Source organism: Myotis daubentonii, chromosome 4 (genome assembly GCF_963259705.1).
Source record: "Myotis daubentonii chromosome 4, mMyoDau2.1, whole genome shotgun sequence".
In the NCBI taxonomy this organism is placed as follows: domain Eukaryota; kingdom Metazoa; phylum Chordata; class Mammalia; order Chiroptera; family Vespertilionidae; genus Myotis; species Myotis daubentonii.
This window is the reverse complement of record NC_081843.1, coordinates 16210341-16238180: the sequence shown is the minus strand read 5'-3', so window position 1 is coordinate 16238180 and position 27840 is coordinate 16210341. Positions and strand designations below refer to the sequence as shown.

Sequence of the window (27840 nt, the reverse complement as noted above, 5' to 3'; positions counted from 1 at the left end):
GACACCATGACTAGGGTTGTCCCAGAAAGTTAGAATTACAGTTGGAGTGGAAGGAGCAGGAAGAGATAGAAGACCTGGTCATCTCTTCAGGCTTCACTTTGGGAAGTCTTTGCCACACTCTTGCCTTCTCTGCTTCTAGTGCCTGAGGTGAGGATCAGGTGAGAGCAGGCGTCTGTGAGTGCTTTATAAATTACTAGAAGCCCGGTGCACAGTGGGGTCCCTCGGCCTGGCCTGCACCCTCTCACAATCCGGGACCCCTTGGGGAATGTCAGATAGCAGATCCAGACAGGAGGGAGCCCAATCCTGTCCTTTGAGCATCTGTCCCCTGGTGATCAGTGTGCATCATAGTGACTGGTCATTTGGTTGCTTAGGCTTTTATATATATAGTCTAGAGGCCGGGTGCATGATTCATGCACCAGTGGGGTCCCTCAGCCTGGCCTGTGGGATTGGGCTGAAACCAGCTCTCTGACATCCCCCAAGGGGTCCCGGGTTGTGAGAGGGTGCAAGCCAGGCTGAGGGACCTCACCGGTGCATGATCGGGGCTGGGGAGGGACACAGGAGGTTGGCCAGTGGGGAGGGACTGCAGGCAATCGGCCGGACCCCAGCAGCAAGCTAACATACCAGTTGGAGTGTCTACCCCCTGGTGGTCAGTGCATGTCATAGTGAGCGGTTGAGTGGTCTTAGCATAACATTAGCATATTATGCTTTGATTGGTTGAACAGACGACTGGACAGATACTTAGCATGTTAGGCTTTTATTATCCTATATAATAAAAGCATAATATGCAAATTGACCAAACTGAGGAATGACCAGTTGGCAGAGGGGTGGGGCCGGTGAGCAGGTGGTGCCAGGCCAGCCAAGGTGCATGCCACTGGGCAGAGGGAGGGGACAGGTGACGGGGGGGGGGTGGTGAGTTGGCAGCAACCAGTAGTGGTGGAGGGGCGATTGGGGGAGCAGGGCCAACCGCTCACCTGCCAGCACCGTCTCCTGATCAGCCCTCCCGGTCACCTCCCACAGAGGGAGGCCACTGGCAGTGGTGGGGGGGTAATGGGGGGCGGGGCTGGCTGCTCGCCAGCTGGCACCGTACCCTGGTCAGCCTGCTGGGTCGCCTCCCGCAGGGGGAGGCCAGACTGCAGCTTAGGCCCGCTCCCCCTGGGGATTGGGCCTAATCTGTCAGTCAGACATCCCCTGAGGGCTCCCGGACTGCGAGAGGGCGCAGGCTGGGCTGAGGGACCCCCGAGTGCATGAATTTTTTTTTTAAATATATTTTATTGATTTTTTACAGAGAGGAAGGGAGAGAGATAGAGAGTTAGAAACATCGATGAGAGAGAAACATCGATCAGCTGCCTCCTGCACATCTCCCACCGGGGATATGCCCGCAACCCAGGTACATGCCCTTGACCGGAATCGAACCTGGGACCCTTCAGTCCGCAGGCCGACGCTCTATCCACTGAGCCAAACCGGTTTCGGCGAGTGCATGAATTTTTGTGCACCGGGCCTCTAGTATAGGATAAGCACTGAGTAACGGAGTGAACCAATATGAGCTATCAGCCTAAACTTGAAAGGCAGAAAATTGAGGTCTGCCTTAAAGATTATATAGATTATAATCTGACATATAAGATGATTCCCTCAAGTAACAGTTTCTAAACAATAGAAATGTGAAATACCAGTTGCTTGCTCATTCATTTTTTGAGAAGGTTTTTCCTCTAAACTTGTTACTGCCTCATACATATGTCATTGACTTGTTGCCTTATATTGTCTGTACTATGGTTAGTTCTTCTCATTAGCTGGAATCACAGACTAGCTCCTCCTAATCCTTTTCCAGGGTCTGTTGACTCTTCCTGCCAACAGGCTTTGATCTCCTATCACCTCATCTAGCCAGAGTTAGCTCTCATGTAGGTTTGTCACAGACCCCACATTTTCCTCCTACTTTGGTATAAGGCAGTGTTTCCTCTGTGTTCCCTTGAGCAGTACTTTCTCTGGATGGAAATAGGTGTCAAGTGTAAAAAAAAGTGTTCTGTGGTCAGGTAAATTTGGGAAGTTCCAGATTAAACAACATTGAAAAGGTTTCTTTACTGCAGGACTTCTCAGTGCCTTTAGTATGCTAATATGCATACAGTACTTCTGTCTCCAGAGATGGATGTGGTGTGCAGCATTCTCAGGCCTCGTTGACCACAGATTTTTTTTTTAAGCTGCACCTTTTGGAGAAATGCTTGTCTAGTGGAAGGAGTTTCATGCAAGAAACAAGAAATTAGAGAAAAGGTGTTCAGTAAATATTCATCAAATGAATACATGCAGTCTTGGTCCTGTTGCTCCTCTTACCTGCAGTGCTCACCACTTCCCTTTCCCTAAAAACTCCTCTTTTCCTTTCATGGGTCATCTTCATTGCAGTTTTTTATGACTCCTCTACATAATAATGTTATAACATTATAGCTACAAAATACACAATATTTAATATTTGCCTTATGTTTTTGTTATACGCCTTCCTGTGAATTCTTTGAATGCAGGCAGGGCCCATGTGTTTAAAAAAAACTTATATTTTCCCCAAGTGTCCAGCATAATGCCCATAATGACCATTTTCTTTTGGCTTAAATTTTTAATTCTTAAGTGACACACAGGAAGATAGAACTCTGTAGAGGTAGCCTAGAAGGCCTAAACTGAGAAGCTTGAGCAGAACTAAGTAGAACCAAGGTTATGTCTAGGAGTCATTTGTTTTCCCTCCTGGCACACCTGTGCTATGTGTCAGTAAGTTATTTCTCAGTACATACCTGGGGAATTCTTATCTAATATTTCATAAAATAGTCTGAGTATTATGATATCCTACCAAGAAACTAATCACGTCAAAGGACAAGGGCTTTGGTCCTGAGGTCGTAGGTCAGAGAGAACCCTCTCACAACCAAGCATTGGCTTCTTGACTGGCAGTGAAAGTTTTTCATCAGGAAGCCTTGGCATTGCAAAATGGGGGGCTGTGAGGTACACTGCTAGCACCGTGGCACTCGGCTCTCTGAGCCTGAGCTTCCAAAAATAGCCCTGGGATTTGGGATGGGGGGAGGAGAAGTCAAGAAGGGAGCCAGGCCCTGGCTGGTGTGGCTCAAGTGTTGTCCCATGCACTGACAAGTTGCCCGTTCGATTCCTACACAGGGCACATGCCCAGGTTGTGGGCTTGATCCCTGGTGGAAGGCATGCAGGAGATAACTGATCAATGTTTCTTTCTCACATAGATGTTTCTCTCTCCCTCTCCCTTCCTCTCAAAAAAAAAAAAAAAAAAAAGTGAGCCCAGGAAGGAGATAAGGACTCTTCATGTCACAGTCATGGAAGGCAGCTTTAGTGCCATGGGAAGGGCCAGAACTCAAAGTCAAGGTTGTTCTCAAATCTTTGGCTTTGGGACTGTGAGCAAGTCACTTAACTTCTCTAAGTCACAGTGAAATGATGATGAAGTAATGCCCATGAATGCTAGGATTGTAGTAGATGCTCACTTAACAGCAGGACGTGCATTCATTCACTCCATGTGGAGACATGGACAGTGACCACAGTAGGAGTAAAGGACAGGAGACATAGATACTGTGTTGATTTGCCCACAATGAGTCATTGTCTTGGGAAGATCTTGCCTTTTCAGCTTGTTCTGACTTGAGAGAGATTTTTCTGTTATTGCCCTTGATGGTTGCTGTGGGGGATGTAACCACGCTGTTACAGAATTTACCAGGCAACTGAAAAATACACAGGAGTACTGGAGGCACAGGAAAAACCCATTTATTTCCAGACGTTTCACATGTACTGGTACAGTGACTCAGGGGAGTCTGTTTCTCTTCAAATCCTAAGCAAACCAATATGGAGGAAGCTTTCCCTTTATACCCCTTTGGTTTCTTTATCCCCCAAATATGGATCATACTTCCGGACCTTTTGCGGGCTTTGCAAAAATGCCCCATGTGCTGGGATGGGGGAAGTGAGATCACATCTTAAGGCCTGGCCTAGTGCCAGCACTGATAACTCCATCTGTGGGTTATGTTATTGTTCATGGTTTATGGCCTCTAAAATGGGAGTAGTAATTTAGGTAAACAGGTCTTGCAGGACAAGATAATTAAAGAAGGGGCAGTGAAGACTGCGGGGAGCCGGTCCATCCTTGCTGTTTCTAGGGACCTGGCATATATGGCATACTGTTCTTAATATGTTTGCTCACCTTCTTGGCACTATGTGTTTTAACCAAGGTCACCTCTCCGAGAAAGGTTGAATCCCCAGGTAGGGATTTTCCCCTGAAGTTAGGGAGGGGATGAAACTCCTTAACTACGTGCCAGGCGGGTAGTTAATCAATTTAACTACAAACAATCATGCTTAAGCTACATAATCTTTACTCCCTGAAATGGAGATAAGAAACGCCCTAACCTTTGTAATAGAGATTGACAGGATTAGAATCAACTGGTATAAATACAGATGCAACAAGACAACAACAGACAGAACTTAGAACACAGAACCTAGGCACAGAACCTGCACAGAACGTTCTCTAGAGACAGAAATACTTCGCTGGAGAGAACATGGCAAACGATCCTGGACTGAACCTGACTGCGGAGATTGGCAGGAGAGCCTGACTAGAACCTGGTGACTGAACCTGACTGGAGAACCTGAGCAGAACCTCTCTGGAGATCGAGACCAGAACTTGGCTGGAGATCCTGGCTAGGCTGCTGATCAACTGAATGCTATCTCTGTGTCATTCCTTCTTCGCCAACTCCGTCCACACCTATGGGGAACCCCTGGACCCGCTGGGGTTGGACCCCGGCAGAAGACTATAGGCTAACAATGTGCATTAGGTTACTGGCACAGATTCAGATTGCTAGCCCCCCGGAAATGTCTCATTTTCCCCATCAACGTCACAAATATGTAATTGGTGTAGGGACACTTGGCCTGCTTAGTGTGATCTCAGCTCTGCAGTGGTGGCCTGCTGCTCATTCATGAAACTGTGGATGATAGATCAAAACTACACATGCCAATCACAATAGCTGCTCTAATGTCTTTGTGAAGAACCAAGAAATAAAAACCAAATGTGTGGGTGGTTTCTTTTTTATCACATCAGTCCTAAACAGTGAACCGTGTGAGCTGTGACAGCATCTTAGTGCATCTCTGAAAGACCTCACTGGCAATGCACCTGCTTGGCTATCATTGTGAGTTTACCTTAATCTATTATTCCAAACCCCAGGCCTGTGTGCTCACCAAGTGAAAGTTTCTACATGTTTACAGTCAGTAATGAGGCTGATGGTATGGATTTGTCCACATGGGGAAATTTAGAGAGACCTGTCCTATTTTCAAAAGGGTTGTACTTTTCCTAGGAACCATCCTTCTGTGATAGTTGCCGTGACTTTGTAATGACTCTAAGTAAGTGATCACTTCTTTTATCTCCTTGTCATTTGTATTATTTGTATGTAAAATCATTATGAATAGGCTTAGCTGGTTCAATGAGGAAGCATAAGGCCTCTACTTTTCATTTTAATTCATTATAGGAATGGAAAAGGTAGTAGATATCTCCCTCTCCCTCCTTCTCTCTTTCTCTCTCTCTCTCTCTCTCTCTCTCTCTCTCTCTCTCTATATATATATATATATATATATATATATATATATATATATACATACATACACATATATACACACATACACATATATAGCTTATAAATTATTATAAAGGATAGTCTGAATTGATAGTGGTGATGGTTGAACAATTCTGTGAATATACTTTAACCATTGAATTATGCACTTTAGATGGGTGAATTGTATGGCATGTTAATTATATCTCAGTAAAGCAGTTATAAGAGTAAATAGTAGTTTAACTGCTGGCTTTGAAATATGGATATAAAGTAAGTTTTTTTTAAAGGACTTTTCAAGTTTTATCTATATTTTTAGTTGTGTGTGTGTTTCCTTCAGTTAGGAGAAAGCACATCACATATAAATGGACAGAATACATGTAGAAGGAATGAGCGAAAGAGAGTCCCATTAGAACATCACAGTAATAAATGCTGCAGGCAAGATCCATCAATGAACTCTGAAATTAGTGGGTATAAGTTTAAGGAGAAAAGGGATATTTGCGTAGCCCCCAAACATCTCCTCCCTCCACCCTCCACCAGATATTTATTCATTATAAAGGGAAGAATAGTAACTTACAGTGGAAAACCTGATAGCCCCCCCTTTCATCACATGATGAAGGTAGCATCATGATTAATACGATGAGTGGTATCTTGTGCCCCCTGATGTGAGAAGGGCACATCACCTCTTTGGAGTTCTTCCTCGAATCCTAAACCTTAGTCAACCATGTGAAAGCATCAGACAAATCCAAATTCAGGGGCTGTCTACAAAATACTTGACCAAGGTACTTCAAAAGTGACAAGGTCATCGATGACAAGGGAAGATAGGACCTGCCACAGACCAGAGGCGACTAAGGAGAAATAAAAACTAAACGCCTCCAATACTCTCAGGCTGTCCGCTTCCTGTTCCTAAAGCTTCTGGGTTGCCTTTCTTTTTTTGTAACAATTACTGCTTCTATTTCCCTCTAATATTTTGCAGCTATTTTTCTCTGGTATTTTATTAGCAGAAGTCATCTCTGCGCCGGCCCACCAGTGGCATGTTGTAGCTCAGATTACAGGTGTTTCTGTTCGCTTGGAGATGTCATATATGCATGGCTGGGATTAAGGCTGCTGCTACCTGGCCTGAAACTCCTGCTATCATTTTCTAACGGTGTGACTTTGGCCAGTCCCTTCTCTTCTGCCTCAGTTTCCTCCTGTATAAAATGGGCTAATCATAGTGTAGGCTTCATAGGTGCTCATGAGGACTAAAATAAAGTGATATGGGCCTCGGTAAGCTGTATTTGCTATTCGTATTGCATGTTCCTGTCTGTCATGTTCAACCTGAACTTATTTTTTTAAATCCTCACCTGAAGATTTTTTTCCCATTGCTTTTTTAGAGAGAGTGGAAGGAAGGAAGGGAGGGAGAGAGAAAGGGAGAGAGAAACATTGATGTGAGAAAGACATATTGACTGGTTGCCTCCTGCATGAGCCCTTACTGGGACTGGGGATTGAACCTGCAACCCAGGTACATGCCCTTGGCCAGGAATTGAACCCATAACCCTTTAGTGCATGGGCTGACGCTCTAACCACTTAGCAACACAACCAGGGCTCAAACAGAATTTTGAGTTTGGGGAGTAAGGGGTGCCTCTGGTCACAGGACAGTTTGCCAAATAGTCATACTCAGCAGACTAAACAGGTAAAGCCAGGGCTTTTCTGATGTTTCCTCCTCGGTTCTCAGAAAAGAGGTTTCCCTGTTCCCTCCCTTGACAGTTATGAAAAAGAACAGCTGTTAGCTTAGAAATGATTTATCTTTTGAAGAGAGATAGCCTTGAAGAAAAAAACGATTTTATAGCTCTGTGCCATATACTCTGAACAGATTGTAGGGTACATGCATTGAAATGTGTTAAAAAAACAAATGCAACTGCACCCAAGTGTGTTAGAAAAATAGTTATAATCTTCCCTTTGAGCCTACGTCCACGTTGGGGGAAGGAACACAGATAATCTGGGAAAATGCAGAGCTTGCTCTTGGGTGTTCTCCAAAGGGATCTCGGGTTTCCCAGGCAATAGCCAGCCTACTCTTTGGCCCATGAGGTGCTCTGTGTGGGGACCTTAGCTGCTCTTGATGAAGCTTCCCTTGGTGCCAGTGCGCCAACAGTGCCACTTAAAAGAACCAGGATGTGGCCCTAACTGCCTTGGTCACTTCTGAGAATGAGGCAGAGGAGATCAGAGTGCTAGGATTATTCCTCGGTCCTCCCTGTGCCAGGAAAGGAGACCAGAGAGAGGCTGATGGTGGTCGGGTCACAGAACCGCACTCTGGCCCCCGCTGTTGGCAAACCTTTGAGCATTATGAGGATTAATTGAGATCAAGTGCACAAGGCTGCAGACATGACCTGGATAAGGGCCTGGTTATCATTCACTGGCGTGCCCTCTGCACGTCGGCATTTCTAAATCATAGCATCTGCTATTATGGCAACTGTGCTCTTTATCTAATGTGCTTGCCACCATGCTTCCTTGTGAGTCAGTTGCTCAAATGTGCCTCCAAGGCGCAGGATATCCCTGGTAGTTAGTTTCCCAACTCCTCTGAAATGCTTCCCCGTGAGGGCTTCTCAGGGATGGAGCCACTGGCAGCAGCAAAGGGGGAGAGATGGACATTTAATGGGTTGGCAGACATTTCACAGAGGTGTCTGGGTGCTTAGCAAAAAGCAGTTTGTGAGATGCTTTAACCCAATTAAAATGAACCTGAAAATACTTAAAGGAAAACAGCTGTTGCCGATGAAGGGAGGCAACCCCACATACCTGTTCATGGGGGAGCCCTCCTCATGCAGAAGGCGCTCTCCCCAGAGAGCAGAAGGGGCTGTTGAGATATGAGAATGTCTCCGTCAGGACAGATGGATTTCTTGAAGATTTTTCGTTTCATTTCTTTTAAAGTGTTAAACCCCCTTCCCCAAAGGAAAGCAGCTGAAGAAAAAGTAGAACGACAAAGAGCAACATTTTCAAAGCAAGTGCAAAACTGGTTCTCCTGCCCAACCCCAGTCCCACTTTGTGGGCAGAGCTGCTGTGGGAGGCAGAGTGAGCAGTGAGCACTGTTTGGGCCATTCGGAGCCCAGTCACAGGCCCTACTCTACTGCTTCACACGTGACCCCGACGGGCCCCCAGGCCTCCCTGAGTGCAGACTCCTCGACCGTTTATGAACATTTGGTCTGACAGTGTATGTCTGTGCCTTTGCTCCCCGAGGTTCTTTTGTGGGCAGCTCTACAAGACCTTATCTCCATATTAGAACATTTTATCACAGCAGAGTACAGGCCACAGATCCTCTCTTTGTCACAGGGATGTAACTTTGACTTGCCTATCTGTGAAGACCACTGCTCCAGGCTCCCTGGAGACTAGCTGGTCCCCATGGGCACGCCCAGTTTCCACTAGCCTCCCAATCCCTTTGCAGCCAAGGCCTTCATAGAAAGGGTGCAGAATCTGAGTTGTGTGGCCTTGATTCCTATCAAGGGGATCCTTTGTGAAGGGCGTGTGCCCTCTGCTGTCCAACAGGTTCGATGGTCACTGTTGTATAAATGCATAAAACATCTTATATATGTAACACTAGTGTGCTGTGGGAATTCCTAAGAAACAGATGGCCTGTTTTAAAGTGCATCAGGTGTGTGAATGTTCCCCACATCTCACGTGGTTCAGGGTTCAGGATCTGGAAGAGGGACTGCACACAAATGAAAGAGATGAGACAAGAAATAATAATTTGGAAATTGGGGGGCCAGGCGATAGCCCTCCCAAGAGGATGGACTCGACTTGTGCTCAGGCTTTGTCATCCTTTTATTTACTTTGGGATACACCTATAGCCCTTAGGCAGGCAAGTTCCAGTAACAGACAGACTATCTTATCAGTAAGGATTTACATGACTATCTGGTGGGGAAGTTGCTTCAGCTACCATTGTCTGGACTAAACAGTGGGTGCATAGCCCTGACCTTTGCTGGGGATCAAAGGCCACCAGCCTTCTGGGTCCACACCTCTCTGCTAGTGAAGGTAATGGGCGGCTTCCCGCAAGGTGTACTTGAGGAGGGAAAAATACTAGAAATGACTACGCAAGAGCAGATACCAAGGATGGCTGTTTATGATTAAGGACATTAAATTACCAGACGAACTGTCTTTATAACCAGAAAGGATAGTGACCAGAAGTTTTAATATTAAGTACCAACATTTATTGAATACTCACAAACACATCAAGCATTGTGCAGAGCCAAGCTGTGATAAATGCATGCACATCTCCACTTGCCAAACCCTCGCCCATGGCAGACATCACAAGTCAATCTCAGTTCTCCTCCTGTTGGGCCAGCACGTGGCCTCATCATCCTCAATTCACTGTTCTAGGAAGTCAGTCTCATGGGATTAGAGTCAGTGCACAAAAACCAAGCTGATTTAAAATACCTCTGACATGCTTTACTTGTATTGACTCATTTTGCCCTGATAATAATTCTTCAGGGTAGATACAATCCCTTTTACCAAGGAGGAAAATGAGACTTGGAGAGGATCTCTATTAAGTGGTAGAAGCAGGATTCAGTGAATGAAGCAGGATTCAGTTTAATTTCAAAGCCAGTGCCTTTAATCACTGTTACACTACTTCTCTAGTCTTAATGTTTAAACAATGGTCAGAGAAGTAGCTGTTCATACTCTTTCATCATGTCTTTACGAGATTGGTGAATTCCTGGACCTTAAGGGTTTGACTCATTCTCTCAAACCATTCCCATACTCCAAGCTGTATCCACTCCACCCCCAGGCCTGCTTGGCTCCTGAAAAGGCCGGTATTTCCCTAGAGAAGCAAGCCTACCACCACCAAAGTCAATTACTTCCAATACCCGATAGGAGGCACCCATAGGACCATGCTGCACATGTCTTGGGCACAGTTACTTAATTCCTCCTTTGGGGGCTGAGAGGGTCACTGTGGGGGGGTGGTGTTGGGGGGAGATTGGATTTTGTTATATGAGAAGATCAATGGCCCCATTGGTAAAATGTTTTGAAGTTTAACTCAGATGATACCGAGATGTGCTTTAAAATAATTTTATTGATAAGTATTGACAATTAGAACATTTTACCCCTGTTAATAATGTCAGTTTTTAAAGAGCTATAAGCAGTTTTACCTAGGTGCTACTGTTTGTTCAGGTATGTTAGTTAATGGTTTGGCCAGCTCTTTTGGCATGTATATTTTCATTTTTTGAGGAATACAAATGTCCAAACTTAGCTTGTGCATTATATAAGATTCCCAAATTACACACCTCTTTAGCATCTTTGTTTCTTTTATTTAATATAGTGTGGGCCTGAACTCTAACTTGAGATGTGATGACACTTATTTTTAATTTTTGAAATAATACCTAGCCTCCTACAATGTTTTCCAATGCTATGCAAGGACATTTTTATAGTCCTAATAAATCTTTGCTGCTAAGTCTATCTCCTCTACTGGAAACAGTTAGTTGCTATCTCAATGACACTTCCTAGTTTAATGGATCACATCCTATATAATAAAAGGCTAATATGCAAATTGACCAAACCACAGAACGACCGGTCGCTATGATGCACACTGACCACCAGAGGGCAGATGCTCAGTGCAGGAGCTGCCCCCTGGTGGTCAGTGCGCTCCCACAGGGGGAGCGCCGCTCAGCCAGAGCCTGGGCTCACGACTGGCGAGCGCAGCAGCCGTGGTGGGAGCCTTTCCTGTCTCCGTAGCAGTGCTAAGTATGTCCGACTGCCGGCTTAGAATGTCCGACATCCCCCAAGGGTTCCCGGATTGCAAGAGGGCGCAGGCCAGGCTGAGAGACTCACCCTTCCCCCAAGTGTACGAATTTCATGCACTAGTTAATAATAATAGTAAATTTATTGAGAGCCAGAGATGATGTTAGGCTAACTATATACATATCCATTAAATCCTTACCACGTATCTTCAAGAAAAGTGTTATCATGCTCTTTTTATAGATGAGATAACTGAGGTGAGTGATTTGAACAAGGCCATCCAAAACAATAAGAATTCGAGGTGGGATTTGAACCCTGGTTTATGAGAGATGAAAGCCTTGCTGCCCTTTCACTCTATCTGTCAGGATTGTCTTGCCTTTCCTTTTCCAGGTCAGCTAATTTCTGTAAGCTTTTAAGAATCCTAGGTCTATAAACAGGTCCCTCTGATTATTCAGCCTATTTTATAGGAACTGTCACATAGAGCTCATAGACCTTGGCGTAGTGCCCTCATATAGGATAATGGCAGGTTTATTGAGGTATGATTCACATACCAAGAAAGTTACCCTTTGAAGTATACAATTTGGTGCTTTTTAGTATATTTCCAAAGTTGTACAACCATTACCACAATCAAGTTTAGAACATTTTCATCACCTCCTAAAAGAAACCTCATGTCTATTAGATCACTACCCATTCCATTATCCCTCTCCCCCCTGTCAGTGCCCAATCTCCTTTGCATCTCTGTGGATTTGCCGTTTCTGAACATTTTATATGGATGGAATCATACAATATGTGGCTTTTTGTGTCTGGCTTCTTTCACTGAGTGTAATGTTTTCAAGGTTCATCACGTTGTAGCCTGCAGTACTTCATCCCTTTTTCGTTGTTTTTGTTTAATCCTCACCCAAGGATATTTTTTTCTATTTGATTTTTAGGGAGAGTGAAAGGGAGGGAAGGAGGAGGAGAGAGAAACAACTATGTGAGAGAGACACATTGATTGGTTGCATTCTACATGCACTCCAACAGGGGCCTGGGATTGAACCTGCATTCCAGGTACATGCCCTTGACTGGGAATCAAACCCATGGCCCTTTGGTGTGAGGGCCAATGCTCCAACCACTGAGCAGCACCTGCCAGGACAATACCTCATTCCTTTTGATGGCTGAATAATATTCCATTGTATGGGTAGACCACATTTTATTGATCCATTCATCTGTTAATGGACATTTGAGTTGTTTGTACCTCTTGGCTGTTATGGAACATTCATGTGCAGGTCCTTGTGTAGATGTGTTTCCATTTTCACTTTGTCAGTTTGTCTTTAACTCATCCTGGTGTGGTTCAGTAAGCCTTCCGTTTGGTTACAACCATTCTGTGTGATAGCAAATTACAACAATAGAGGACTGTTTGAATTATATATTGTGGTCATCTTTTCTTGGTGAGTTCCTATGGTCTGTTTTTTCTTGTAGACCTGCCCTTCATGCAAAATTACATTTGCTCCCAAATTGGAAGCTGGTGCAGAAGAAGGAGCAATGCAAAATGGCTGTCAGGAGGAGCATAAAAATAAAAACAAGGTAACAAGCTCCTGGCTGTCATACCTGTCAGTTCTTCTCTGGCGCATTCATCTGAGATGACACTCCTGTTGTCAACTTCTCGGTTCTGGAAATACTTCCTTTTAGGTGACCCATTCCATACCTCTAGTCCTTTTGTGTTTTGAGCAGACCAGTAAAGAACAGGAATGAGTCAGAACTAATCCCTGAGAAGTAATGCTGAACTGAATGGGATCCCTAATGGGCAATAAGGGTTTAAAGACATGTGGATTGTAGACCTAGAAGTTGGATTCAACATATGGTAGACGGTGGGTTTGCAGAGAGAAGAGGGGACTTCAGGATAAGAGACCCATCATGGAGAGGGGCTTGGGATTAGGGACAGCAGCAAGGAAGCTGCCAGAGAAACCTCACTTGGAACCAGAGCCAGGACTGGAGTGGAAAGCAGATTAAATAGCTGGGAAGGCTGGCCCTTCAGGAAACCTACTCCGGCACCCTCCACCCTCATGTCATCTGCCCATGGATTGTGCGACACAAGGTCCGCCTGTGTTGCAGACAAGCAGTCACCCTTTCCTAAGCTACAGCCCATATAGGTTTTCTTTCTCTGGATCCACTCTTGCACTTCTCCCAAACCTTCCCCATAGCCCTCTGGAACCCTGGTTCTCTGGTCAGCAATCTGAGAGCCTCAACCTCCCTGGTTGCCTGAACGCCTAGAGTTGCGATTTGACAAATCAGGGGGATAGGGAGAAGCAGGTGGGCGGCGAGGTTGAGAGTTTGGATTGGGACCGAGATTTGAAGGTGCAGCGTGCAGTGCAGTGGGACCCCAGCGGAGCAGAGGGGTTGGGTGGAATAGCATGCTGCACACCCACGGGTCACCTCTGTGTCTGCTTCCCTCTGGCGTGAGGCAGGTTTCTGGAGGTCATAATTCCAAAACACAGAACGGACTCCTCAGCCCTCCCCAAGAGGAGAAGCTCACCAACAGCCAGACCTCCCTGTGTGAGATCTTACAGGAAAAGGGGAAGTGGGCAGGTGTCAGCTTGGACCAGTCTGCTCTCCTTCCACTGAGACTCAAGAACATCCGGGAGAAAACAGACGCCCACTTTGTTGATGTTATCAAAGAAGACAGGTAAGAGGGAGCTATGGGAATTGAAGTAAAATTTGCAGATAGAAGCCTCTCCCTTTCTCTAAATTACCTTATCTATCGTGTTGTCAATATATCACTTTACTTTGAAGTAATTTGAAACTTACAGAAACATTGCATGAATAATACAAAGAATTTTCTTTATACCCTTTGCCTGATTTTTCTAACTTTTAACATTTTACTGTTTGTTTTAGTCTCCTCTCTCTCTCCCTCTTTCTCTATAAAATTTATAATTTTTTTCTGGACCACTTGACAGTAAGTTGAATATGTCATTATCTTTACTCTTTAATACTATATTTCCTAAATATAAAGATGTCCTTCATATAATCATAGTTATCAAATTTGGTAAATTTGGCATTGTTGTGATATTTTATATCTGTAGCACATATTCCAGGTTTTGCTTTTTTTTTAATCAAAATAAGCTTTATGACAGAGGGAGGGGAAGAGGAAGAGAGGGAGGGAGGGAGGGAGGGAGGGAGGGAGGGAGGGAGAGAGAGAGAGAGAGAGAGAGAGAGAGAGAGAGAGAGAGAGAGAGAGAAACATTGATTGTACATGCCCCAACTGGGGATCAAACTTGCAACCTAGGTGTGACCCTGACCAGAGGTAGAACTCACAACCTTTTGGTATACAGGACGGCACTCCAACTAACTGAGCCACCTGGCCAGGGCTCCAATTTTGTCCATTGCTAGCACTTCCTTTTTCTTTAGCGCAGGATTCTGCCCTGGGTCACAGGTTTCATTATGCAGTGGCATGCCTCTTTAGTCTTTTTAAATCTCAGGCAGTTCCTCCGCCATTCGGTGTCGTTTATGATGTTGGCTTTTTTGAAAAGTGCAGGCCTGGTTCTTTTATAAAATATTCCAAAAGTTGAATTTGTGTGACGTTTCCTCATGCTTACATTCAGGCTGGGCAGATATTACAGAAGGGGTGTGTCCTTCTCAGGTATCATATCTAAAGGCTCCCCGTGTCCATTGGTCCCTCATTGGCATAGTAATTTTGATCAACCAGACAAGTATGTTTTAGACTGTTCCAATTATAGTTACGATTTTCTTCTTGTGCCTAATAAGCTGTCTGTGGGAAGACGCTTTATGATCATGTAAATATCACATTCCTCATCAAACTCCCCTAGTTTAATCTCCATGGATGGTTCTTGCCTAAACAGCCTTTACTATGCTGGTTTAGAAGAGTGATTTCCCTGCTCCAGCACCAACTGCACAGTTATCATTTGGTGTCTAGCATTCCACTGTAAAGAGCCCCTCCCACTTATTCCTTCATCTACCCCTGTATTATCAACCTGGACTCACGGAGTTCTGTTCTGCTTGACAGGATATAGTTTATCACTGTCCTGATTCTAGTTTGATGCTCTGGTTGTACCAAATCTGGCCTTGTGGGAACCCCCCTTTTGGCATGACTCCATCATTTATTTTGAGCAATTTCTTACATTCTATCTACCACAGCAATTTTCAACTGGTGTGCTGTGAGAATTTTTAAAACATGCAATACCTGACTATTGAGTCAGGAGCACTGACCTCTTTTCCCTGAGGTTGTCAAATAAAAATTTTTTTAAAAAAATGAGAACCCCAACACAATAGCCGTCCAGTGTGAATGAATCAAAGTTATACCTTTTTATTTGTCAGATTGGCAAAACTATGATGTATTTTTTTGGTGTGCTGCAGAATTATAGTAATTAGTTTATGTGTGCCTGAGATGAGAAAGGTTGAAAATCGCTGGTCTAGCACAGCAAGGATATATTCCAGGCTTGTTTAGCATCTTCCCTGCCCCCACTCAGGAATCAGATGTTTCTCAAAAGAGCCCTCACTCCTTTTAGTGAAGAATGGTATTTAGATGTGTTAGTTATCAATGCCTAACGTAATGTCATCATGGTCAAAGACATACTTTATGTGATTTCAGTACTTTACATTTATTGATTCTTGGTTTATAGCCTCACATGTGGTCTTTTTTTTTGGCGAACATATTTTTGCACTTGAAAAGAATTGGAAAATATAAATAGACCGATTAGCAGTGAGGAAATTGAAACAACCATCAAAAACCTCCCGAGCCCTAACCGGTTTGGCTCAGTGGATAGAGTGTCAGCCTGCAGACTCAAGGGTCCCAGGTTCGATTCCGGTCAAGGGCATGTACCTTGGTTGCGGGCACATCCCCAGTGGGGAGTGTGCAGGAGGCAGCTGATCGATGTTTCTCTCTCATCGATGTTTCTGACTCTCTATCCCTCTGCCTTCCTCTCTATAAAAAATCAATAAAATATATTTTTTTAAAAATTAAAAGAAAAACAAAAGTCCAGGAACAGATGGCTTCACTAGTGAATTCTACCAAATGTTCAAAGAAGATTTAAAACCTATCCGTTTCAAATTCTTCCAAAAAATTGAAGAAGAGGCAATACTTCCTAACACATTCTATGAGGCCAGTATAACCCTGATATCAAAACCTTGCAAAGATAACACACACAAAAAAGAAAATTACAGACCAATATCTCTGATGAACACAGATGCAAAAATCCTAAACAAAATACTAGCAAATCTAATATAACAGTACATAAAAAAATAATACATCATGATCAAGTGGGGTTCATTCCAGGGGCACAAGGATGGTTCAAGATGTCCAAATCAATCAATGTAATACACCATAGTAACAAAAGAAAGGATAAAAATCATATGATCTTATCAATAGATGCCGAAAAGCATTTGGTAAGATACAACATCCATTTATGATTAAAACACTCAATAAAATAGCAAAGTACCTCAAAATGATAAAGGCCATACATGAGAAACCCTCAGCTAATATCATACTCAATGATGAAAAACTGAAAGTTTTTCCTCTAAAATCAAGAACAAGACAAGGATGCCCACTCTCACCACTCTAATTCCACACAGTGCTGGAAGTCCCAGCCAGAGCAATAAGGCAAGAGAAAGAAATAAAAGGCGTCCAAATAGGTAAGGAGGAAGTCAAACTGTCACTTTTTGCAGACGACATGATTTTCTGTATATAGAAAACTCTAAGGATTCCACCAAAAAACTATTAGAAACAATAAACAAATACAGCCAAGTTGCAGGATACAAATTCAATGTGCAAAAATCCATTGACTTCCTGTATACTAACAACAAAACTTCAGGGAAAAAAAATGGAAAAACCATGTTTTTCTCACATCGATGTTTCTCTTGGTCTTTCCCTTTCTCTTTCACTCTCCCTAAAAATCCATGGGAAAATATCCTCAAGTGAAGATTAACAAAAACAAAAACAACAAAAAAAAAGCCTTAGCTGGTTTGGCTCAGTGGATAGAGTGTTGGCCTGGGGACCAATGGGTCCCTGATTCGATTCTGGTCAGGGGCATGTACCTTGGTTGCAGGCTCCTCTCTGGCCTGGGCCCTGGTCTGTGCTCATCCAGGAGGCTACCAATCAATGTGTTTCTCTAACATCAAAGTTTCTGTCTTTCTGTCTCTCTTCCACTCCCTCTAAAAATGAATGGGAAAAAACAATTCCTTTTGCAATTGCAACCAAAAGAATAAAATACCTGGGAATAAACTTAACAAAAAATGTGAAAGACCTATATGCTGAAAATTACAAATCATTATTTAAAGAGACAGAAAAACACACAACAAAATGGAAAAATATTCTGTGTTCATGGATTGGAAGAATCAACATAGTTAAAATGGCCATATTACCCAAATCAATCGAGTTAATGCAATCCCCATCAAAATCCCAATGTCATTTAAAAGAAATAGAACAAGAAATCATCAGACTTGTATGGAACCAGCAAAGACTCCAAATAACCAAAGCAATCCTGAGAAAAAAGAACGAGGCTGGCGGTATCACACTACCTCACTTCAAATTATACTACTGCCAAAACTGGTTTGGCTCAGTGGATAGAGCGTCGGCCTGCGGACTGAAGGGTCCCGGGTTCGATTCCGGTCAGGGACATGTACCTGGGTTGCGGGCACGTCCCCGGTGGGAGATGTGCAGGAGGCGGCTGATCAATGTTTCTCTCTCATCGATGTTTCTAACTCTCTGTCTCTCTCCCTTCCTCTCTGTAAAAAATCAATAAAATATATTTTAAAAAAAATTATACTACAGAGCTACGATAATCAAAACAGCTTGGTATTGGCAGAGAAACAGACACACTGATCAATAGAATAGAATAGAAAGCCCAGCTATAAAACCAAATGTATATGGATAGATAATTTTTGACAAAGGAGTTAGGAACACACATGGAATAAAGATAGTCCCTTCCATAAATGGTGTTGTGAAAACTGGAAAGCTTCATGCAAACAAATGAAACTGGATTACAGGTTGTCCCCATGTAGAAAAGTTAATTTAAAATGGAGCAAAAGCTCAGACCCAAAACAGTAAGTTACATAGAAGAAAATATAGGTACCAAACTTATAGACCTGGCTCTTAGAGAACATTTTATGAACTTGACCCCAAAGCAAGGGAAGTAAAGGCAAAAATAAATGAATGGGACCATATCAAACTAAAAAGCTCCTGCACAGCAAAAGAAACTGACAACAAAACGAAGAGGCAGCCAACTAGGTGGGAAATGATATTTGCAGAGCGTAGCTCCGACAAAGGTTTAATTTCCAAAATGTATAAAGAATTCAATTTGGTGTAAAACTCAACACCAAACAAAAAGCAACCTAATCAACAAGTGGGTAGAGCACCTGAAAATACACCTCTCCCACGAATACATATGAACAACCAGTAGATATATGAAAAGATGTTCAACCTCACTGGCAATTAGGAAAATGCAAATCAAAACTACAGTAAGACACCACCTTGCCCCCGTTAGAATGGCCATTATCAACAGGACAAGCAATAACAAGTGTTGGAGAAGTTGTGGAAAAAAGGGAGCCATCATTCACTGCTGGTGGGAATGTAGACTGGTACAACCACTATGTCAGTTCCTCAAAAGATTAAGTCTAGAGCTACCATATGACCCAGCAATCCCTCTTCTGGGTATATACTTGGAAAACTCAAAATCATGTATTTGCAAAGATATATGCACCCATGTGTTCAATGCAGCATTATTCATAGTGGCCAAGACATGGAAACAACCGAAGTGCCCTATGATAGAGGACTAAGTAAAGAAGATGTGGTACATAATGGAATACTACTCAGCCATAAGAAAGGATGAACTGGCGCCATTTGCAACAACATGGATGGACCTTGAGAACATTATGCTAAGTGAAATAAGTCCATCAGAAAAAGCTAAGAACTACATGATTTCACTCTCATGTGGGATACAAAACTGAAACTTGTAAACACAAACAGCAGTGTGGTGATTGCAGAGGGAAGGGGTGGGGGGGAATGGGGTGGTCTTAATATAAGATAACAGGGGAAGATTTGACTTTGGGTGGTGGGCACACGGTGCAATATACAGATCTTGCAACATAGAAACCCACACCTGAAACCTATATGTTCATGTTGACCAATGTCACCCCAGTCAATTCAATAAATTTTTTTTAAGGCAAAAAAGAGAGTCCACTCTGTTGCAAAGGAAGGAAGAGGCAGATGTACAGTGAACTCTGCTGTGTGACAGGCACATGCTAGGCACTTCACCTATTCCATCTGATTTAATTCTAGTAGTTATTATATAAGGGAGAGAGACTATAGCCCCTAGCTGTATTTGCCTTCTGAAACCATGTTAACATTTTTAAAAAATTTATAGCAATTTTCTGCAATAGAAAAGGGATATTAACTATTTGCTGGCAATCCATAAAAGAACCAGTTACATAAAGCAGGTTTCATTTCTCTGCTATAAAAGTCATTGAGTGTTATCGTTTTTCAGGTTTCACACACAGTCTGCATTTGTGACGGTCGCATCAAAATTACACTAACTGTAATCACAATTTTGTGATAATATTCTGTTAGCTTTCTTTGATGGTGGTGATTACTGTCAGTACTCTGAATGACAGGACAGGCGGCTCCGAATTACATTTTCATTGTTAGCCTTCAAATCGATCTAAGTGCCTCAGTACAGGGATTTGCTGGTCCTTCAGAAGATGGTGTCCTAGAACAAAAAAGCCACCTTCCTCTCATCCTGGATATCGGGAAGATGTTTTCAAAAGCAGGGTTCTGCTGATGTGTGCTATAATTATGGTGAATGGTCATTCTTTAGTGGGAGGAAACATAAAATGGGATTATGTTTAGCATCGCTTTCCAGAGATATATCCTAAAAGGGGTGGTCGAACCATGTCTGAAAAAGTCAAGTAGTGACTTTTAGATACAGCTTTTGTGATATGCTTAATGAGTGATGTTTTGGTAAATAATTGCAGTCTGCTGATAAAATAAATATGATTATGCTTCATGTTGATCAGTTGCGTTTTTCATCTCTTCCAGCCTGATGAAAGATTATTTTTTTAAGCCACCCATTAATCAGTTCAGCTTGAACTTCCTGGACCAGGAGCTAGAGCAAGCCTACAGGACCAGCTATCAAGAAGAGGTACATGTTCCTTATAATTTTACTGAAGAAACTTGTTGTTACTAGACAGTCCCCAATTCATTTTGTGCTTTGGAAATCTTCCTTGTTTTCCTGGGTGACAGGAAAAGGAAGGCTAATACTGATTTCCCACAATCTGCAAGCTCTGAATTGCATCTTTATGTGAATTTATCTACACAAGGGAGAAAACTCCAAATCTTTCTGTGCTCGTGAGTCTAACGACCAAGGCTTGTCATTTCCCAGTCCCTCTCCTCTGCAGCTGGTGCATCCACCATTAGTGCTCCCCTAGGACCTTGTTTCATGTCTATCCCAGCACCCAGCACAGAGCCAGGCCCTGCGTGAAGGCATGAGCCTCTCTTACTGTCACTTGACATGCCTGTATTTTCATCTGCTGCTGCTTCAGTCCCCACCTGTTACTTCTGTCATGAAGCCAGCTTTTACCCACCCTGAACCTGGGACCCAGACATTCAGTGGAAGCTCCCAGCACATGGCTTTTGTGCTACTGACTTTACAGACAGAATCAGTGACTTTACCAGTCAGTAACTCACTTTTCAGGGTCAGTAGGTAAGGTGCCTGTGAGAACTTACTGGTGTGCAGTCAGTTGCTGTGTGACCTTGGGCAAGTTCCTGAACTTCTCTTTCCTTAGTTTCCTCATTGTTAAGCAGAGAAATAGTCGGGAGATGGCCCACCTAAAGCTCTTATCACCCTGTAACTGGTTGGGGATAGGCAAATATTTGTGTTTTCCCACCCAAGCTATACTCCATGACCATCTGTCACAGCATCTATTCATGTACCGCCACCTTTCTCTTACTCCGAACAGGTTATGAAGAATTCTCCCGTGAAGACTTTTGCCAGTGCCACCTTCAGCTCCCTCCTGGATGTGTTTCTGTCAACAACAGTGTTTCTGATTCTCTCCATCACCTGCTTCCTGAAGTACGGGGCTACCACCACGCCTCCCCAGCCAGTCACCCTGGTGGTCTTCGGGGTGGCCCTGCTCCTGGAGGTGCTGTCCCTCATGGTCTCCGTCAGGTAAAGGCTCACCTGCAGGGCGGTTCTCCAGCTTTTAGCCTCTGGCTCCCTCTGCTGGCTCCACAGTTTATGACTGAACAGTCTGCGGCACAGCTGACCAGCGGACTGAAGCAGGCTGCCTCTGCAAGCTCATTTCAGGTGAAGGGTCCTCTTCCCTTCCCTCCCCCAGCCCTACTTCACAGGTTTCTCCCTTGAAGACCCTGGCCCTGGGCACAGGTGGGCACTCTCCTTACCAGAGAGTCAGTGTCCTCTGCAGCCCTGATGCCGCCGGCCAGTCCTGTATCTTCCAAATCAGAGATTTTAAAAAAAGAAGAGGTGGGAAGATAGGGCATAAGAAAGGAAAGGAAAAGGACGTGTACAGGGTGCAAATGATAGGAGGCTGCCAGCAGATAAGCAGACGCCTCTCCTAGAGAAAAGAGCGAAACTATAAAACCCTTAGGAGACATCATAGGTGTAAGTCTGTGAGCTTGGGTCAAGCAATGGTTTCTTAGACTTCACACAAAAAGCACAAGCAACCAAAGAAAAAATAGTTGGACTTCACCAAAATTCAAAAAAAAAAATTTAAATATATTTTATTGATTTTTTACAGAGAGGAAGGGAGAGGGAAAGAGAGTTAGAAACATCGATGAGAGGGAAACATCGATCAGCTGCCTCCTGCACACCTCCTACTGGGGATGTGCCTGCAACCAAGGTACATGACCTTGACCGGAATCGAACCTGGGACCTTTCAGTCTGCAGGCCGACGCTCTATCCACTGAGCCAAACCAGTTAGGGCCAAAATTCAAAATTTTTAAGTTGAAAGAACACCATCAAAAAAGTCAGAGAGAACCTGCGGAATTGGAGAGACTATTTGCAGATCTTATCTATGACCAGGGTCTAATATCTAGAATGTAAACTCAATAATAAAAAGATAACCCATTTAAAAATGGACAGAGAGCCCTAACCGGTTTGGCTCAGTGGATAGAGCGTTGGCCTGCAGACACAAGGGTCCCAGGTTCAATTCCGATCAAGGGCATATACCTTGGTTGCGGGTACATACCCAGTACGGAGTGTGCAGGAGGCAGCTGATCGATGTTTTTCTCTCTCATCGATGTTTCTAACTCTCTATCCCTCCCCCTTCCTCTCTGTAAAAAATCAATAAAATATATTTAAAAATAATACTAAAAATAAAAATGGACAGAGGGTCTGAATAGACAACAGTGGCCCCTCAGAAGCTGGGCCCTCAGGACCTGCCCAACTTGATGTCAGGGTTCAGTTTAACACTGAGGAAGCCCACAGCTGCTCTGTACATTTCTGACTAGATGTGAGTGCACGGGGCATTCTGTTCACAAGCACCCAGACTGCCTGTGCCATCTGCCTCCTGGGCACTATGACACTGGGTCCTTGCACCACAACCATCTCCTCTGTTCAGCCCTGTCACTCCCAACATGGCAGCCTGTCAGCCTAGTAGACTCCCAAGCTGGGGGTAAAACAGAAACAGGGAGAAGGGCCCTGACCATAAGTTTCTGCTCCTCTTCCTCAACATCCCAGGACAGGAAGCAATAGCTTCAGATCTGGCCCTGAGTGAGTGCCCCCCTCCCTTCCACACTCACTGTCATCCTGCTCCCCTCTGAAGTCCCCAGGAGGGGCCATTTGCTGAGGACTGCTAGAGGCCACACGCTCATCTCCTGGCCCTGGTTGAGGTAACTCAGGTGTATCCTTGCTGTCTCCCCAAATTCCCTCCAGCTGAGTGGAGCTGTGTTACCTATAAGTGACTCCTCTATTACACAGCCCTCCCTGTGGGCCTGCCCCTCTGGTCCTGGCTCTGCAGCCCTCACTGAGCTGCCTGGGACATAAGTCAGCTCTGCTTCTGGGGAACCCAAACTAAGTCATCCTCAGGCCCCTAGTTTGGTTTTTTCCTTTTTAAACTTAGATTTTTAGTTTTTTAAAAAATACGTTTATTGATTTCAGAGAGGAAGGGAGAGGGAGAGAGAGATAGAAACATCAATGATGAGACAGAATCATTAATTGGCTGCCTCCTGTACACCCCGTACTGGGGATCAAGCCCTCAACCGGGGCATGTGCCCTGACCAGGAATCGAACCATGACCTCCTTGTTCATAGGTCAATGCTCAACCACTGAGCCACACTAGCCGGGCTAAACTTAGTTTTCTTATATGATTCACATGTAATGAATCCACTTATTTCAGTCATCCCCATATAATTTTACAGCTCTTCTATCTCCCCAAAGAAAACACATACCCATTTGCAGTTACTGTACTCCCCTCCCTTCCCCAACTCCAGGTTCCCTTCTGGCACCGACCTACAGCTCGATATGCTCTTGATCTCTCTGAGGCTAGCATTGTCTCCATACATTTTTTAAAAACCCTTTATACCCTGTTCCTTGGACCCAATTCTGCAGGATCGGGGCTAAGCCACACTTAGAGACTGCAGCGGGCTGCATGTCAGACAGACGCCAGGCCTGGCTGTGCCCGATGCCGAGGTGCTGGGCCGGGTGGATGTGGCAGCCACTGTGCCCCTGAAAAACCTCTGGTGTGACTTTAAAAGTTCACTTTACCTGGGCCATCAAAGCCTGGGAGAGGTTCCGACCCTGAAGGACACATTTATATTTAGGATCCAAGGCTAGCAAGAACCTACACTGAGGAATATGCAGGTTCCCCAGGGAGGCCGGTTCTGTGGCTGCTTCAGTGGCTGGCCCGGGCCGGGCACCTCATCTGGAAGGCTGTCTAGTCTCAGCTCAGGACTTGTCCTTCCAGACATTTGTGCTATGCCTTCGACAGGCAAGCGAACCGGGGTCTTGTCCTTGGAATTCTGCAGCCCTGAGACCTTTGTGGAGGGCTTCCCAGGCTGCCTTCCCTGGCTGGGGCTCAGCTCCCTCTGTCTCCTTGTAGGGCTTATGTATTCTGTCTTTGAGCATATTTGTGGTTATCCTCGGAAATATTCCAAGGATTCCATTAACCTTTTAAGTATCTGGAGGCCAGAATAGTCCTGGACTTAAAAGGGTCAGATGGGTCCTAACTGGTTTGGCTCAGTGGATAAAGTGTTGGGCTGAGGGGTCCTGGGTTCAATTCTGGTCAAGGGCACATGCCCAGGTTGTGGGCTCGATCTCCAGTAAGGGGCGTGCAGGAGGCAGCCGATCAATGATTCTTTCTAATCATTGATGTTTCTACTCTCTCTCCCTCTCCTTTCCTCTCTGAAATCAATAAAAAAAAATACTTTTTAAAAAAAGGGTGGTCAGATGGGGCCTGGCTCTGTGTGGAGATAGCTGAAATTTAGGGGTTCCTCATGGAGGCTGAACATAGTGCTGTAGGTGTCAAGGCCTGAAGGTGCAGGTGCCTGGGTGCATGTGAGAAGTCCTGATGGGTCTTTGTGCACTCAAAGTTCAGCAGCGGCTCCTGGCCCCTTCACAAGCGAGGACAGTGGGCCGCCTGACCCCCCTTCACCTTTGCCAGGGGCTGGCTTCAGAGAGGGACTGTGTGTGGGGGTCTCCCTTCTGAGGCAGAGCCCCACGGCCCTCTCTTCCATTTCCCACTGCTGGAGTCCAGGCACTCCTGACTCTAGGATCCCTCACTTAACCAAGGCCATTCTTACCTTCAGAACCACAGTTCTCAGCCCCACATATTCAGCTCCCTTCTTTATGAAAAGTATTTTATGATGTTCACATCACTCTCCTGAAATATAGCCCACCTGTACACACAACTTCTAAAAGATTCAGTGAAATGCTGTCACTCCAATATGAAGGAGAAACAACAAAAAAGCCATTTAAAATGAAATATGTAGTGCTTCACCTCAAATATGCGAGGGCACCACCATCTGGAGTTCTAACAGAATTGTCAGCTGTCTGCCCCCCTGTGCACAATCCCTGCCAGTGTGGCAGCTCCAAATGTGGATCGTTGTGGGCGTGCAGGTTTGATGGCACAAGCACCATGGGCTGAATTGCAGCCTGAGATTTCTGAAACGTTGACCAACTCTTGGTGACGTCCCAGACAAGACAGAGGGTAATCTTGCTTGTTTTACACACTAGTTCATTCCCAGAAAAGTGTATGTTAACAACTCGCAGAAACCACTTTCTGTTTGTAAACGAAATGCCGCTAGGCTGTAAGGCTGAGGTCATTGTCAGCAGGCTTTTCATCCCCACATGTGTCCGGGGGCGTGTGGCAGTCGTGTGGGGTGCAGGGCAGAGCTTCACTGCACGTTGCAGAATGCTTCTCTAGATGTCAGTAGAACCCCTCAATCATTGGGGCAACCAATGGGGCCCCACAAAATTCCCTGACAGCCCCTGAACCACCCACTCGAGACCTCCTGCCCTAGAAGCGGATGACAGTGAGGTGGGCACTTTCACAGGAACTGTTAATGTCTGTGTGCCCAGTTCTTCCCTGCTGTTAGCCCCACAGAGGCTGGCTTGGCTCTTTATCAGCACATCTATCTGAAGGCATCAAGTGAATCGGGTGTGCTGAGCCGAGCACGGCCAGTGTACTTGCCCTCTCCCACGGTGAGGGGGGTGGGGGCTCTGCCTGTGGTTCATGCAGCGGCACCAGCGTGGGTGAGAGGGGGCAGCGGTGCCGGCTGTGGATCCTCCGTCCCCTCTTCTCTGGCAGGCCTGCCCACCCACAGACACCCTGTCTCCTTTCTCTCCTCCCTGTTACAGGATGGTGTTTTTCCTGGAGGATGCGATGGCTTGTACCAAGCGCCTGCTGGAGTGGATAGCTGGCTGGCTCCCACGCCATTTCATTGGGGCCATCCTGGTGTCACTTCCCGCTCTCGCAGTCTATTCACACATCACTTCCGAATTTGAGACAAACATACATGTAAGTAAAGACTTGGCAATTTTATTTCTGTGCTCTCTGGACTCCTTCATCACTTAAAAAAAAAAAAAAGCCTGATGACTTGGGACACCAATTTAATCTAGGCCCTTAAAGAAGTACAAACTCTGTTATTCTGTGAGCTGGTCTTTTGAAAAGACTTGCCTGGGACGGAGGAGCAGGCAGGAAGGTGATCACGAAGCCTGCCCAGGTGCTCAAGCCTGGCATTGGCCACACTCACGAACGCTGGATAAGATGCTGCCCTGCCCTGGGGAGAGTGCCCAGTAGATACGTGTGCTGTCCGCCAAGGTCCAAATCTGTTATTTTTTAAAATATGTTTTTACAACATAAAGAAACATTGTAAGCAATACAAGATCGTGTGGTAATGTGCTGGTCTGCAGGACTGGCGCAGGTAATTGACTGATCTGATCTGCTGCTGGTGATCAGGGCAAGAGAGAGCTTCTGAATTAAACCCCATGAAGAATGAATTAATGCTCTTGTGGAAGATTATATTTTGGGTGAAAGTGACTGTAACATGAACTACCAGGTGGGCTGACTGTGTTTGATGCTTTAACACTAAATTACATTTCCACTGATAGGCAGCAGGTACCTGAAGGAAAGGCTTTTTGAAGGTAACTGATTACACGGTAATCTCAGAGGGTGTGGCCCACTTTCCCTTTTCTCCAGAGTGCAATTTCCAACCATCTGGAGAATTTTTTTTTTCATGCAAACATTTTTAAAAATATTTTTTAATTGATTTCAGAGAGAAATGGACAGGGGAGAGAGAGATAGAAACATCAATGATGAGAGAGAATCATTGACCAGCTGCCTCCTACTGGAGATCAAGCCCACAGCCTAGGCTAGTGCCCTGATCGAGAATCGAACTGTGACCTCCTGGTTCATAAGTCAGCACTCAATCACTGGGCCACACCAGCCGGGCTGGAGAAGAACTTTAGGGCCTCATGAACTTGTACCCTGAAGCTTTCTGTAATTAACCTAATGATTCATGCTCTGTCCCTAAAACTGCTGGATATTTTATGATAACTTCAATATCAAAGACACAGATAAATGAGCAAATCATGTGATCTTGTGGTGGTCAGGTGGTAAGTGGGCCGTGAGGTGAGGAGGTGGATGGATTCCTAACTGAGCGCCTGCCCCTCGTTGCAGTTCACTGTGTTCATGGACTCAGCCATCCTCATCGCCGTCGTGCACTACTGTAACTTCTGCCAGTTCAGCTCCTGGATGCGGTCCTCCTTAGCCACTGTCGTCGGGGCTGGGCCCCTGTTTCTGCTCTACATCTCCCTGTGCCCAGACAGGTACGTGTGCCACCATGGCTCGTGTCTGGCACTCTCGATGCCAGGGCCACCTTTCCCAGCGTCATTGATGTCTCTCTCACCTCAGTTTCACATCAGCGCTAACACCGTCAGCTCTAACAGATAGTGACTGTCACAGCGTGAGATACCATTCAACACGCATATTGTCAACAAGTGGCGAAATGCCCAAAAAGTAGTGTGCAAAAGTAAATAAATTTAATAATGTGTTTGCATTTAGACACTCCTGGCTGACTACCCCCGGGAGAGAGAATGCAGTAGTCACATGTTTGAACTTATTTATAATG

At 44.8% G+C, this 27840-nt stretch overlaps 1 protein-coding gene across 3 annotated transcripts in view; it reads left to right on the top strand.

Annotated features, from left to right (window-relative positions):
* Positions 1–27840, top strand: part of ADCY9 (adenylate cyclase 9) — a 140143-nt gene that overhangs the window by 99485 nt on the left and 12818 nt on the right. For all 3 annotated transcript variants that reach the window (XM_059692960.1, XM_059692958.1, XM_059692959.1), the window contains exons 4-9: positions 12726–12830; positions 13712–13929; positions 20293–20395; positions 21213–21421; positions 26069–26228; positions 27390–27538. In XM_059692960.1, coding sequence (XP_059548943.1) covers positions 12726–12830; positions 13712–13929; positions 20293–20395; positions 21213–21421; positions 26069–26228; positions 27390–27538 — 944 coding nt within the window. The remainder of the gene's footprint in view (positions 1–12725; positions 12831–13711; positions 13930–20292; positions 20396–21212; positions 21422–26068; positions 26229–27389; positions 27539–27840) is intronic.